This window comes from Mobula hypostoma, chromosome 8 (assembly GCF_963921235.1).
Source record: "Mobula hypostoma chromosome 8, sMobHyp1.1, whole genome shotgun sequence".
Classification (NCBI taxonomy): Eukaryota; Metazoa; Chordata; class Chondrichthyes; order Myliobatiformes; family Myliobatidae; genus Mobula; species Mobula hypostoma.
In genome coordinates this window covers 90,462,720-90,478,751 of record NC_086104.1, presented here as the reverse complement: position 1 = coordinate 90,478,751, position 16,032 = coordinate 90,462,720, and the positions used below count along the sequence as shown (strand labels likewise).

Sequence of the window (16,032 nt, the reverse complement as noted above, 5' to 3'; positions counted from 1 at the left end):
CTTTAATGGTTGACCGTCAACAATCCCAACCAACATCCCTGGTGCGAGGTCTGATGAACTCTTTGGAGCCGGTTGACCTTGGTTTGACCAGGACTCTCACACCGGACAGGCACTCTCCCTTCACATCTGGCACTCAGCTCATTGGAGTAGTGCCGTGACTAAGTCTGCTGTCGACAGGTCCAGGCCAAGCCCCAGCCCAGCCACCGGTGCAGATTCAAACACCTCGCGCTGCCCGAGATGCCTCCTTCCCTGACTGAGCGGCTGAGTTGCAGGGCCGATCCGGCCGCCTGCCGCCTGCCCTCTGCCCGCTGGAGGTCGCTGTCGGCGCGGCGTCGCCGGTCGGAGCCGGGGAGCCGGCGCGGCCACGGGAAGAACGGAGCTGGTGGGCTGGCCCCCGGGGCACCGACCGTCGGGGAGGGGGTGGGCAACGCTGCAGCCCTCGGCTCCCGCCCAGGACGCGGAGACTGCGCCCGGTTGCCTGTCACTTGGAAGGAGCGGCGGTGCCTGTGGGCGCTGGACCATCCGCCGGTTGTTGTTGGAGGGGAGAGGGGCGGGGCGGGGGGTGTGAGCAATGGACCTCGAGAGAATCTGCGGGAGCCGCTGGGAGGGAGGGAGCGAACGAGTGAGTGAGTGAAGGAAGGAAGGAAGGAGGGAGGGAGGGAGCGAGCGAGGGGTCGGACTCAATCCGCCTGTGGCCACCACCCCGCAGTCCACTCCCCGATATTAACCCCAATCCAAACTGCATCTTCAGTTCACATCTCTGTCCCATTCCAGTCTTGATCCCTCCCGCCCACAACGATGCCGAGCCTATGCCCGGAATCATTCCTCATCTCAATCCCAGTTTAATTCTTCTTCTCGACCCTCTCCCCATTTTATCCCTCGTGCTTCAGAAGCGTAAAGCCGACTCGTCCCCTTGATCCTAATTCCATTTGTAACAGTGTTCCGCATCCTTAATCTCTGTTCCAGTCCTTAACCCGTCCCAGGTCGCTTGTTACTGAATCCCTTTTGCTTCGATGGGTACTAATATCGTACTGGAGTGGTTAAAGAGCCTGAAATTATCTCAGTATGGTGAATCCTTCTTGGACAACGGTTACGATGACCTGGAGGTTTGTAAACAGATTGGGGAGCCAGATCTGGACGCTATTGGAGTTGAGAGCCCCCGGCACCGTCATCTCATCAAAGCCGCTGTAGCCCGGCTCCGCGAGGAGGAAGAAACTGGTGCGGTAGTCTATTTCACTTTGGAACCGTGGGCTGGAGCCCTTTGCCAGCCCTACGTTTATGCCAAACTGAAGGAATGCCAGCCTAGGTTTCGGACCCTGCTGTGGAAGAGAACACGGGGCGCCAGTAGGGAACTGCAGAACACCATGGGATCAAAAAGGAGAGGAAACCATAAGAAAAGGGTGATTTATTCCAAACTCATGTTGAAGATCAAAGAGAAGCGACGGCGGAGCGCCAGTTATTTGCGGAAACTTCCGCACTACAAGGTGGGTGATGAGGTGGGAAAGGAGTCTTAAATGACAAGGTTTGGTGAGGAAACCGGCAGCTGCCTCACAACAAGTGCAAGGCTGGTTACTCCAAAAGGTGAGCTGATTACGGAAGGTTGTAGGAGATTGTTATCCCGCTTCGTGTGATGAGCATTAGAGAGGGGCGTGACCCCATAGATAGACAGCTGTCATATGTAGAGCAGACTTGTAGGGATACTCACCATAAGTATCTGAGTTACAGTTCTGTACGAATTTGACCATTTTTCAAAAGATAGCGCAATCTGTAAATCACTGCATAACCATGTACAGATATGTCTTGCTTTGAAGTTGAGTGGGCATTTGTGGGAAGTATATGAGATTGTCCAGCAATTGACTTTGATGCAATACTGAAGGAGTTTATGGGTGGGTTCAAACCAGGCAGAAATACAAAATACTGGTCAGCAGTTAGATGTCCTCAATATAAGGAATCCAGTGAGTTCTCCGGGACAAGATATGAGGTGAGAGCAGGGCTAGGCCAATTCGACCCTTCAAATTTGCTCCACTAGTTGTCAAGATTGTAAGAAATGGTTCTATTACCCCTGAGCTTCCTATGTCTGTTGATTCTCTTAATGTTCTGAAATCTGTCTCTGTCTTCTATGAACACAATTTCCGAGCCTCCACAGCCTTCCAACACTCCAAGTTCACCACACTTTGGGAGAGGAGATCTCGCTCCGAAATGACTTGCGCCTCAATTCTCAAACTGTACCCTTTGATCTGAGACCGCCTTCATTATCTTGCCTGTAAAACCTTTAAGAATTTTGTATGTTCAAACTGATAAATGGAAGCATCCAAGTATTTATGTATTATGGGCATATAAAGGAACCAGCTATATATTTATGGGTACATAACAAACGTTCCAATGTGAGCTCTTATGTGGTGTTTTGAGCCTTGATAGAGTGATCAGTATATATTGATGATGCCAGTGCAGGCTCGATACAGGAGAATTTTTTAATTGAAATAGAGAACACTTAGAGGAACTTTAGTGGAAGTTTTATTTTAAAGGGTGTGGGCAGAGGTGATCTTGAATTGAAATTTATCACAGGGAGAGTAAATAGACGAATATACTCTGTTTTTGCTACCAGGCAGGGGTTGTTTGTTTGAATTAATAGTTGATGCCGGGGGCAAGATACACTGACTGAGAGAGCATGGGGTTAGTTTTCAGCTGCTCCAGCAAAGAACTGGAATGGACACTATGAAATGAATGGCTTTCCATTCTACAGATCTCCATAATTCCACCACAATATAGCATCAGCCACATTTTCGTGTTTTCTTAAACATTTACTTCCTACAGGAATATATAGCCAACACATTTTTCCCCCTGCAGAGTTGACATGTTTAGAGCTATGTATCTCTGTAAATGAACTCAAACGATACAGATTCCAAAATTTATTATTTATTATTCCAAAATTTATCTATTTCTTCAATTCAGCTGAAGTTCTATGTGTTTGCTCATTCCTGTAACAATGAAGGGAAAAGCATAATGACGCTCTTGATTGATGTATTCTTGATAAAATTTAGACAGACATCACAAGGAACTAGGAATCACTGAGCATCCATGTGTAAGTGTAAATTAATTCTGAGCTGTTTCAATCATATTTTGAGGGGCAAAAGTGCTGACAAGTCTCCGGGTGTTAAATATACTCAAAGTGAGAGAAAACCAATTATTGACACTATTCCAGACTTGGTACATTCTTCACAAAGCCTGTCCCAAAGAGCCCGACTCTTTTCATTCAGGAACGTTTTAACAGAATGTTTCCCTCGTTTTGTCTGGCAATTGATGTGGTTGTTGGTTTATAATAATGGTATTCCGCCCTGGCCACTTTGGTAATGGTACAGAATGTGGAGGTACTTTGCAGTGAATTGTGCAGGAGCAGTAGCTGAAGGTTGCAAGGGCTGGCGATTTTAAAATGGAATGGTCAAGCGTGTGTACTGCCCAGTACCACAGCACCTGATAGGCATGAGATTTTTTCCTGCAAATACTTCATCTTTCAAACACACTCAATATTCTGGAGATCACGATCCTGTGTCAATCATGGAAATTGGCAATTTTTGCTCAGCTGGCCCTGTTACCTAGGTAACCTTTCCCGAGCAGCATATTATGTGGCCCTGACAACCAGTTTGACACTGAATTGGAGATTGAAAATGACCTCTTGTTACACTGAAACCAGGGAAAGTTGGCAGAGTGCTAAAATGATTGACATTTGAAGGAACACTGTGCATTGTGTTAAAGATAGTGCTTTCAATTTCTTTTTATCGTGGGCCAGTATAATTGTTTTAATTCTATCTGCAAATAATTTTTTTTAAACATCATTTGACTGAACATGGCAGGCATTTCAAAGACACTCACCACCGAATCTCTGAAGATACAAAGTTCAAGGGAGCACAGTAGATTCTGAAAGCATGATTAAATTATATTACATCACAGCATAATCTTAGGAAAATAATGAGATTGTGTGAAGATATCTTCTGACAGTATTTTGTCTAAATTTAAAACAAACCCCTGGGGGTAATGTTCAGGTTTCAAGGAATTTTCAAAGATAGAATTTGGAAATCATGCAGTGTCAGCTGAAAAAAGTATAACATCAGCACAAAAGCAAAATGTTCCAGATGTTGGTAATCTGAAAGAAGATCTGGAAGTGCATAAAATATTCAGCAGGTTAAACAGCCTCTGTAGAGAAGAAAGCAATCAGAATCAGGCTTAATATCACTGACATATATTGTGAAATTTGTTGTTTTGTGGCAGCAGTACAGTGCAATACATTAAAAAAAACTATAGATTACAATAAGCAATATTAAATAAATTGCGCGAAAGGGAGTAAAAGATAGTCAGGTGGTGTTCATGAGTTGGTTCATTGTCCCTTCAGAAATCTGGCAGAGGGGAAAAAGTTGTTCCTAAAATGTTGGGTGTGTGTCTTCAGGATCCTGCACCACCACCTCGATGGTAGAGGACATGTCCTGGGTGATCTGGGTCCTTAGTGATGGATGCCACACTTTTGAGGCATCACCTTTTGAAGATGTCCTCAATGCTTCAGGTCTCCAATCATTCATCAGGATTGAAACTGCGCAAAGGTGGGAGGCAGGGTTTGAGGGTTGGCACAACATTGTGGGCCGAAGGGCCTGTAATGTGCTGTACTATTCTATGTTCTATGTTCTATGTGACCCTATCACCTCAGATTGTTGATATGGATATGCTGTAGTATCTTCAGAAAGTGATTAGTGCAGTCATTTGGGCACACCTCAGAGAAAATAATGTGGAAATATTGCAGTTCCTCCCGAGAGATCTGGTAGAAATCTCCCATAATCCTCTGGGAGATGAAGAATTCCTTGAGAGAGGTTATGGGGTAATGAAATGGGAAAATGTTGCCATATTAACTGAGAGGAAGGTTGTGCAAATAATATAGCAATATTATACTTCTCTGACTGCTGTGATGAAATAATACAGTATCTCCTGCAAAACTGACATGTTCAGTGAAGGATCAAATGGAAATAATACACTGACTCTAGAGAGCTAACCTTGAAACACTACAGTATTCACTTTGTTAAAGTGAAAGTTATGGATTAGCTCCTGCGAGAGAGAAAAGTAGAAGTAATAGTTTCTCTTGAGAGATATGACATGAAAATATGAAAGAGATTGTATGTAAATGTGATAAATCTGCCTGTCATATTGTCTGGAGATATTGCAATATTTCCTGCAAGGTAATGAGAGAGTGCGATTGTATCTCCTGACAGATCTAATGTTGTAAAGGATACAGTAACTGCCAAGAGATAATGTAGAAATGTTACAGTATCTCCTGAGAAGTTCAAACCTGCCCACAACACATCGCCGTGTTTCACCAGCGTCATCTTGCAAGTAATTTGGAAATGTCTTAGTACCACCTGAAGAAGGTAATGCAGGATTGTGACGCTACATCCTGGGAATCATTGTGGAAATATTGTGATATTACACGAGAGAGAGAGAGAGAGAGAGAGAGAGAGAGAAAATGTTCCGCATCTCTGGAGCTGTTACAGTATCTCCTGAGAGACAGTGTTATACAACTCCTTTCTGAAAGAGATTGATAGTATCCCTGAGAGATAAGGTGGAAATAATACAGCATCCCCTGAGAATATTCACATGCAAATGTGACAATATGTGAGAAAGTGATATGGTGTCCCTTGGTAAATTATATTGAAATATTAAAGTATTAGGATTTACATGAAAATACCATAGCAAGAATCACAGCACGCTTCTGGTGTACTGTCTGTACTATCTCTTAGGAAAGATGTGGCAATGTTAACCCATTCCAGACAGATCGTACAGTAATCAGACACTCTTCTGAGAGCTGCCGGGTCAAAGTATGACAACGAAGGTCCCTCACTAGGATTCTACAATGAAATTCACCACCTTCAGCATTGCATCAATAACTATTTCTCAAAAGAGCAAAGTTCACTTGAGAATTCAGTATTTACAGGAAGTTTGCTGCCTTATTTAAGTGGGCAAAATCTTTGTTCTTGATGATGCCAGGCCAGATGCTTCAAGCCACTTCTGTTATATTTAGATTCTTCCAGAGAGCCAAAGTTCTAGAGTGAGCTCAAATGTAAGGTATGTAGAAACAAAACTGTATGATGCAGTAAAATCTTCTGTGGTTTCTACAGAAACCCAAAATCTTCATCTTTCTTGCTGACGTGGTTCTTTTTTCCAAAAAGTGACATTATTCATTGTCCACACGGTTGAAATGTGTCATCATCTACACTCATTATAAAAGCAATTCAAACATTCCCTTACAGTGTGTCAATACCACCAATGATTCCTGCTTAAGCAAAGCAGCAGTGAAACATTTGAGAGGCTTTTCGATGGTCTCAACCCCTCAGTACCCAATGATAGTGGTTCCTGAGAGTGGGGTAGTTGTTCATGTTAAATGCTTCAGACGATACACTTTCATGATATGTTTGATTTCATTTCATCGGATGTTGCCTTTCAGACCACAAGACCAATTGGCCCATTGAGTCTACACCACCATTCCATCATGGCTGAATTATTATCCCTCTTGACCCCTTACATCTGCCTTCTCCCCATAACCTTTGACATCCCTGCTAATCAAGAACCTATAAACCTCCACTTTAAATATACCAAATGATGTAGCCTGCACAGCTGTCTGTGGCAATGAATTCCACAGATTCACCACCCTCTGGCTAAAGAAATTTCTCCTCATCTGTGTTCTAAATGGACATTGCTGCATATTCTGAGGCCCTCTGGTCTTAAATTATTCCAGTGCTGGAAACATTCTCCATGTCCATTCAATCTAGGCCTTTCAATATTTGATATCTTTTCAATGATATTCCCTCCTCATTCTTCTAAACTCGAGTAGGTACAGGCTCAGGGCACTCAAACATCAGAACCACTCCCCACCACCACCAATTCCTCCCTTCTCTAGTGACAGGATTGGCAGTTCCATTTGAGTGGTTACAGAATGCTTTGCACAACTTCCCAACCTTCCCATTGCTGTCAACGACCAGGCAATAGTTTCTCCTTTGCCTTGCAATCATGATGTCCTTAAACTGGTTCAGCAGCCAATCAAATCAGGGATTTCTCTCAAACAACAAACCAGGAAGCAATCAACTTTGTAAATATTATACAGAGAAATATTATAGCATACTTGTATGCATGCAATCAAAGCAGAAGCTCAGTTCTTTGGAGTTATCATTTATTTATAGTATGTTAATAACCTTTGTATTTTGGAACTTTCATGGATGAAAATATTTTATAGTCACACACACAAAATGCTGAAGGAACTCAGCATGTCAGGCAGCATCTATGGAGAAGAATAAACAGTCAACATTGCAAACTCAGACCCGTAGGACTGCAGGTGGTGCAGCAGTTTCTGTGGCTGCCTCGTCACTCCAGGTACCCGCCTTCAGTTCCGCTCTTGGGCACTGTCTGTGTGGAGTTTGTATGTTTGCCCTGTGACTGCCTGGATTTCCCCCAGGTGCTCTGGTTTGCTCCCATGTCCCAAAGATGTGCTGGTAGATCAAAGAGCAATTGGAAATAGCCCATGGGATAGGTAGGTGGGTAGGATTGGGGAGGGGAGGGGTTTTTTGGGCAAGTGAGAGAGAATAGTTACTGAGAAATAGAACATTGTGGTACAAGAACAGGCCATTCGGTCCACCATGTGATACTGACCTAATTAAGCTAATGACTCCTACTGCCTGCAGTGGTCCAAATCTCGCCATTCTCCACATATTCCCATGCCTCTATCGTAAGTGCCTCCACTATCACCCCTGGCAACACATACTAGGCACCCACCATTCAGTGTGTCTAACAAAAACAGCCCTGCATATCTCCTCTGAACCTTCGCCTTTCACTCTAGATGCATGCCCTCCAATATTAGTCATTTCACCCTGGCAAAAAGGATACCAGTTGTCTGTGGTATTGTTGCCTTTCATAATTTTATAAACTTCTGTTAAGTCTCAACTCAGCCGACGCTATTGGAAGTAACAAGGGAGCGTGGAGAAATGGATTGGTGAGATGTCTCAGGGAGTTGGTATCAAGTCAGTGGGATAAATGGCTTGTTATAGCATTAGAAACCTTGAGGAGATTATAAAAAAATAATCTTCTTTTGGCTAAATGCTCAGCATACATTGTGGGAAATGCAAGTTATGAAGTTTTTAGGGTTGCTTGCTGCAAATCTGTTTCCTAAACATTTGCAGCTAATTTTCTTAAATTCATGTTAGTTTGAGTGTTTTGAGCTGAAGTGCAGTGGGGAAGAATCCAAAGCATGAATGGGAACGGGTCCAAGGAGTACAGCCTGCGAGGGTGCTCTGGTTGACTGGTGGCACCTGGAGTCTCTGCATTACAACACACATGAGTGGGACTCTAGAAGCTGATCATCTTCATGGAGTAATGATGACGAACACTGGCTGATTTACCAAACATGCTGTAGAAACTGGGCCAAGATGGAAACATGGCAATGTTGCATGGGAAGAATGATGCATAAACTGTGGCCGTATTTCCTGTGAGAGAGATTGTAGAAAAGATAGATTACCTCCTGCAAGAGAGAACTTAGTCGGGGGCAGCACATTCAAATAGCCCAAGCCTTGAGCATGGTTCCCATCGGGTGCCTGTAACTCCAGAGTTCCCTAAATCCTTGGCCAGTTTTACTCCTCCTGAATGTCTCTGATGAAACAATCAAAATGCATTGGAATAATTTTGAAAATTTAAGCGACTAATCATTTCAAAATGCCTGCAACTTGTGCACAATCACTAAAAAGTTTTGATAAAAGTTTTGAAAGAAAACAAGCTGCTCAGCTTCAGTTAGCTTCTCAAGTCTAGTTGACAACTTTGTTCCTGGACTCACCATCGAGCTGGGGTAGAGTGCAAAGGCCAGATGTGTCCACACCTGCCTTCCATGTGGCTGTGCAAAGATGCAGAAGTAGGGAAAGGTGCTGACTTGTGACCTGGATCAGCTGTCAATGTGGTCGATCCTCATAGGAGGGTAGTTCCTAGGAAATAGGACAACTCTCTGAGAAAGGAGTATATTGAAACATGACCCTCTCTTGAGGGAGACGTTATTTGGTTGTAAGTCTGACAGAATTCCCTGATAAAAGTCCAAGTGCAAATATGGTGTGCAGCAAACAATAAAGCAGAATTAGTGCCCTGTCTTCTGGGAGATGATTTACAAGTATTGCTGCATTGGAAGCTGCCTGATGTTACCTGAAGCCATTATAACAATTACAATATTTCCTGGGAGTCCCTTTGCAAATTATTAGAAGTTATAAACAGAAATGCCACAGTAGCTTTAGTGAGGCATAACCCACAAAGTTATTCTTGAGAGAGGTAATAAGTCCTGGGATTATTGTGCAGGAAACCAGTTCAATGAATTAATATGCTTCACCTCCCCTCAAATAACTTGGCAATTTTGCAGTTCTCACAGTCCCAGGGGATAGCTTGTGTGCTTTAGCAGATGTTCAGCTATGGTGACTGTATCACCCAAGTGTATTGTAGGTCACTCAGTGACACAGTTCCACAAAGCTGTTGGAGAGAAGCAGAGGAAGGCTAGCACTGCACTAAGCTTTAACCCATCGTGGAGGAGGTAGTGTTGGCTGTCTTGGGAAGGGGCATCAACAAGGACATGCACAGTAGCGTAGTGGTTAGCACAACGCTTTACAGAACCAGCGACCTGGGTTCAATTCCTGCCGCTGCCTGTAAGTAGTTTGTGCATTCTCCCGGTGACCATGTGGGTTTCCTCCGGGTGCTCCGGTTTCTGTACAGATTAGGAGGTTAATTGCTCACATGGGTGCAATTGGGCGATGCGGGTTCATTGGGCTGGGAGTGCCTGTTACTGTGCCATACCTCAAAGTAAATAAATGGGTGAAAAGAGGAAAGTTTAAAGGAGATGCGGGGCAGATTTGTTACACAGAGAGTGTATGAAATGAACTGGTAATTGATTTACTGATTCACACGTATTCACACATCTCCAGTCCCGCCCTTGACCATCAATGTTCCTTCCACCACCTGGCTGGAAAGCAGTAGCTTGGTCATCAGAAAAGATGGGTCCCGCCCTTGACCATCAATGTTCCTTCCACCACCTCCCTGCAGACAGAAAGAAACCAAAATGGGAGCATCCTGAACTTCCAGGAGTGGTGGTGGTGGAAGCAGTGCGAAGGTGACATTGAGAGGTTCTTAGACAGATATGTGAACATACAGGAAATGAAGAGGTCTGAATCATGTGCAGGCAAAAGAGAATTCCTTTAATTCAGCACAGACCTTGCAGGCCAAAGGCCCATTTCTATCTTTGCTGTTCGATGTTCTTAGGTCATAGCCCTGACTGGAATCAGTGGTGAGGATGCTGGTATGCCAAATACCCTTCTCTTTACAGTTCTTACTTAACCACCATCTTTTCTGACGACCAAGCTACTGCTTTCTCTCCTTCCACAAGCCCAAAAAAGTCCTGACCCTACTTCATCTCACATACTCAGCAGTCAGAGCCTTTCTGACCTCTGTAGAAAGGGGCACAGCTAGGAGAGAGTAACTGGCTCACTATCCCAGTGACCTGCGTTCAGTTCTGACCTGCCGCAGGGTCTGCATGGAGTTTGCACATTTCCTCTGTCACCGGTGCTCTGGAGTCCTCCCGTGTCCCAAAGACGTGTAGGTCAGGGTCTCCACTGCAGATCTGAACGTGCTTGATCCAAACTTGAGAAGGAGAAACTGATGCACAGAAAACTCTGCCATTAATCTTGGAGTCAGTATCGAGGAGCTTGGAGAAGGCCAGCACCAACCTGACATAGGGCATGCAGTGGTCTGGGGCTGATCTCTCCCCATGAGTTGTTTGGTAGAAATTCCACGTTGCTCCAACCTGGTGCACTGGAAGTTCAGGCTGCTGCCATCGTGACTGTGAGTTCGATCGATATTGAATAGGTCATTGTTGTAATCCATCAGGAGGGGTGCTCAGGCACTGCACGGGGAGGTTCCATGGAGCATGAATGTGGCGAATTGAAGATAACATCATTCCAGCTGATCTTCTGCCATTCCACCTCTGCTCTGCTAGCCGGTCCCTGGCTACCACTCAGGTTGAGAAGGTGCCCCTGACAGTTCCTGCAGGCTCAGAACAGCTGGAATCAAGCTCCACGGTCAGCCCACCCAGAGGTCAGTAGTTTTCTAGCCACCCACAGTGCACTTATGAAGAAGTACCTTCTCAGGGCATTGAGAGGAAGACATATTCAGGAGCAATGCGTGGAAGAGTATTTGGTGTAAAATGTTGAGAGAACTCTGCAGGTCAGGCAGCATCATTGGGATCTCAGCCCGAAACATTGACTGTTTATTTCTTTCCATAGATGCTGCCTGACCTGCTGAGTTCCCACAGCATTTTATGTGTGTGTGTGTGTGTGTGTGTGTGTGTGTGTGTGTTAATCTGGATTTCCAGCATCTGCAGAATCTCTTGTGTTTGTGACAGGTATTTGCTTTAATGTGCTTTGAATGACAATTAGCAGGTAAGAACAGGTAAGTTCTTTTTTAACATATTACAACTAATGAAATAAAGTAGGGATGCAGGATCAGGTGATGTGTTGTTGCTGCAAGACATTGGTGCTGGTGGACCCCTTTGTGGTTCCTGGTGACCACATCTGCATCTGCTTGTGGAACTCACAGTTGGTGACCTGGAATCTGAGCTTCAAACACTGTGATGCATCAGAGGGACAGAATTACCCGGGCACTGTTTCAGGAGGCAGGCGCACATTAGGTAACCTACTTCAAATTCAGTCTGCGGCCAGTGACAAATGAGGCAGGTCAGGGGTCCATGAGGTAGAGCTGGAGGAGTCTCAGCCCCCCCAGCCTTCAGAACAAGTCTGAGATTGGTGACCCCTGTGAGGATGAGAGTCGGGGCTGTAGGAAGGGTGACCAATCAAACCGTGGTTTGGGGAGCCACTCATGGTGGAGGTGTGGGGGGGGGGGCGGGTAGAAAAGAGATATATAATTGTAATTGGTAGTAATATAGTCGGGGAATAGATACAATTGTCTATTGCAAGGATTGAGAATCCAAAGGTTGTGTTGTCTGTCTGGTGTCTGGGTTTGGGACATCACATCCGACCTGCAGAGCAATTTGGAGTGGAAGGGGAAAGATCCTATTGTCATGGTCCATGTGGACACTAACAATGTGGGAAGAGCAAGCAAAGAGCTTCTGCAGGGGGAACTTGAGCAGTTAGGGACTAAATTAAAAAGTAGAACCAAAAGGTCATACACTCTTGATTATTCCGAGTCACATTAAAATTGGTACAAGGTTAAACTGATCAGAGAGCCAAATGCATGGCTCAGAGATTGATGTGAGAAAAATGGGTTTGAGTTCATGGGACATAGGCACCAGGTTTGGGAAGAGTTCCGTCTGAATAATGCTGTGGGTAGGGCTGTAAACTGTAATGGGAGACTGGATTCAACAGCTGGAAGAGTAAAGGGGAAAGAGAGGTTACTGAAATCTCCAGAATAAAAATGTAAGACAAAGTTTAGGGGTAATAATTTAACTTGGACAACATGAAGACAAAATTGAAAAGAAAGGTGGCGAATTCAGGATTTTTGAATTCCCACAGCATATGAAATAAGGTAGATGATCTTGTAGCATCCTGTAGAGAGGACATGCAATATAGCAAAATTTTGTGGCAAGCTGGAGAATTGGGATGCGTTAAAAGAGCACAGAAGGAAACTAATAAGGCAATAAGATAAAAGATAAAATATGAAAGTAAACTGGCCAAAAATATAAAGGAACATAAAAGTTTTCTCGGGTACAGTACTGGATATAAAGAGTAGCTGCTGATAATGAGGCTGCTAAACAAGATGATGAGCCCATGGTACTACAGGAAAGTCCACCATGAATAGAATATTCATTGACTGGAAGAAGGGGTTTAAAGGGGGCCTTTTCTGGTTGGCTGCTAGTGACTGGTTATGTTCTGCAGGGGTCAGTGTTGGGTCCGTTAGATGTTATACGTTATATTCACGTTACATGTTAATGATCTGGATGATGGAATTAATGGCTTTTCTTTTTTTTGTCAAGTTTGCAGATGATACAAAGAAAGGTGGTGGGGCAGGTCATGTTGCAAAACTAGGCAGTCTGCAGAAGGACAAGGACAGATTGGCAGAATGAGCAAAGAAGTGGCAGATAAAATATAGTGTAAGGGAGTAGAAGAAATAAAGGCATGGGCTTTGCTAAATGGGGAGAAAACACAAAAAGCAGAGGTGCAAAGGGACTTGGGAGACCTTGTGCAGGATTCCCTAAAGGATCAGTGGTAAGGAAGACAAATGCAATGTTAGCATTCGTTTCAAGAAGACTAAAATACAAAAGCAAGGATGTAATGTTAAGGTTTTATAAGGCATTGGTCAGACCACATTTGCAATATTGAGAAAGTTTTGGGTCCCATAATTAAGAAAAGATGTGCTGGCATTGGAGAGAGTCCAGAAGAGGTTCACAGGGTTGATCCTGGGAAAGAAAGGGTTAACATATGAAGAGTGTTTGATGGCTCTTGGCCTCTAATTGCTGGAGTTTAGAAGAATGAGGGGGATCTCGCTGAAATATGTTAATTATTGAAAGGCCTAGATGGAGTGGACATTGGGAGGGCCAAGTCTAGGACCAGAGGGCACAGCCTCAGAAAAGAAGTATGTTCCTCTGAAACAGAGATGAGGAGGAGTTTCTTTAGTCAGAGGATGGTGAATCTGTGAAATTCATTGCCACAGACAATGGAGAGGACTGAGTCACTGGGTATGTTTAAAGTGGAGGTTCATTAGTAAGGGCATCGAAGTAATGAGGAGAAAGCAGTTGAATGGGAATGAGAAGGATAAAATGTCAGCAGACTCGATGGGCCAAATGGTCTAATTTTTTTCTCCTATGTCTTATGGAATGTAATTGATTGTTTAAAACTGGTTCACATGAGACACCTGTGTTTTATGTTGTTGGGATATGGTGAATGGGTAGATGCAGTTGTACCAACTGGGATCACCAATGTTCAATTGATTTTGCAAATTATAGTTTTCTCAGATATATAAAGAGTGAAAGGTGAGAATGCATAGTGCACCACTGGAAAATCACTTCGGAGAGGTAGTAATAGGGGACAAAGAAATGGCAAATTAACTTAAGTATATTGCATTACTCCTCACTGTGGAAGACATCAGCAGTGTGCCAGGTATTTGAGAGTGTCAGGGGGCAGAAGTGAGTGTAGTTGCTATTACTAAGGAGAAGATGTTTGTGAAGCTATGAATATCTGAAGTAGATAAGCTACCTGGAACATATGGAGTACACCCCAGGGTTCTGAAAGAGGAAGCTGAAGAGATTGTGGAGGCATTAGTAGTGATCTTTCATGAATCACTGAATTCTGGAATGTTTCCAGAGGACCAGAAAATTACCCATGACATTGTACTGTTTAAGAAGGGAGGGAGGCAAAACACAGGAAATTACGGGACAGTTAGCCTGACTTCAGTGGTTGGTAAGATTTTGGAGTCCATTATTACAGATGAGATTTCAAGGTACCTGGAGGCACATGATTAAGTAGGCTGAAGACAGCATAGATTCCCTGAGAGGAAATCTTGCCAGAAAAATCTATTGGAATTCTTTGAGGAAATAACAGTCAGGATAGTCACTGGATGTTGTTTGCTTGGAATTTCAGAAGGCCTTTGAAAAGATTCCACGTGTGATGCTGCTCAACAATATGGTGTTCAGTATTTCAGGAAAAATGCTAGCACAGATAGAAGAGTGGCTGACCGGCAGGAGGTAGGGGGTGAAAATCTGGTTGGCTGCCGGTGACTAGTGGTGTTCCACAGGGCTCCATCTTGAGACTGCTTCTTTGCTCATTATATATCAATGATTTGGATGATGCGTTAATGACTTTGTGGCCAAGTTTGCAGATGACACGAAGATGGGTGGAGGAGCTGGTAGTGTTGAGAAAGCAGGGAGTCTGCAGAAAGTTTTACATACCCAGTAACGGGTTAAAGAACCAGCGGAAATGGAAAACACCCAGAGTCTGGTATTGCTGTTATCTAAAGCTACTTTATTAGTACCTACGCAATACAGTAATATAGAAATCAGATAAATCAAACAGGTTAGCAAAGTTCATGCATATATAAGTGTGGAAATATATATAAAGCCAAGCTTCTTCAAGCTTAGGAGGTAAATGGATACAGTCTTGCGATGATGGGTAAATGAAGTCAGTTCAGTTGGTGTTATTGAGTTGAGTCGTGTTGGAGAGAGAGGGGTGTTTAGTTCTTCAGGCAAGCCGATGCCGTCAATCCTCCGTTGTCCTCGGAGATCCTTAAAAGTCACCGAATGTGACCACAAAAAAGGAGACCGTCTTCTCTGGTAAAGTTATCAACCCAGGCAAGGGTTGGACACACTGATAACTTCCCACCGGTCACCCCTTTTCCACACTGCAAGAGCCACTGATTGATTGTCCCGATCGATCCTCTAAAAACCCACCCTGCTGTGGGCACACAAACCTCATCTAGTGTCCGAAACCATGTGTGTCTGCGTGTCCTTGTATATTCAAATTAAGCTGCAGAGAAACCATAACCTCGATTGTCCATCAAATAACTCCACCTCCCTCTCTCTAGAGCAGTGTCCAAAAGTCAGTCTCATTCTCCCGACGTTTTAAAGTGACAGTCCACAGAAAATATGAATCCTAGGGGTACATAACAAAAGCTTTAGGCAGTTTAGGAGAATAGGCAAAGAAGTGGCAGGTAGAATAAATCAGCCATGATGGAATGGTGGAGCAGACTCAATGGGCCAAATGGCCTAATTCTGCTTCTATGCCTTGTGGTCTTACAGAACAGGAGTGTGCTGCCATTTTTGACTACCTTTCCTCCTCCCGTTTCTACACTTACTCCCCCGAACCTCAATATCTCATCTTAATGCCCAATCTAAGAGGTTGTCTCCAGCAATAAGGGAAGTGATTGAGCTATTTCTGCATGTGTGGGGGAAGCCTTAGTGGTGTCTGTGATGCAACGCTGTTACCTCAAGATGATGGTGGCTGCCTGAAATGCGCTGGATATAAGGAATGAGCTGGC

General features: G+C 44.1%; 1 protein-coding gene across 2 annotated transcripts in view; it reads left to right on the top strand.

The window, feature by feature from the left end:
• The first annotated feature begins 665 nt into the window (after window positions 1-665).
• Window positions 666-16,032, top strand: part of sash1a (SAM and SH3 domain containing 1a) — a 140,150-nt gene continuing 124,783 nt past the window's right edge. The window contains exon 1 of one of the 2 annotated variants that reach the window (XM_063056315.1): window positions 666-1,484. In XM_063056315.1, coding sequence (XP_062912385.1) covers window positions 1,014-1,484 — 471 coding nt within the window. In that variant the 5' untranslated portion in view covers window positions 666-1,013. The remainder of the gene's footprint in view (window positions 1,485-16,032) is intronic. The other variant, XM_063056314.1, reaches the window with a different exon arrangement.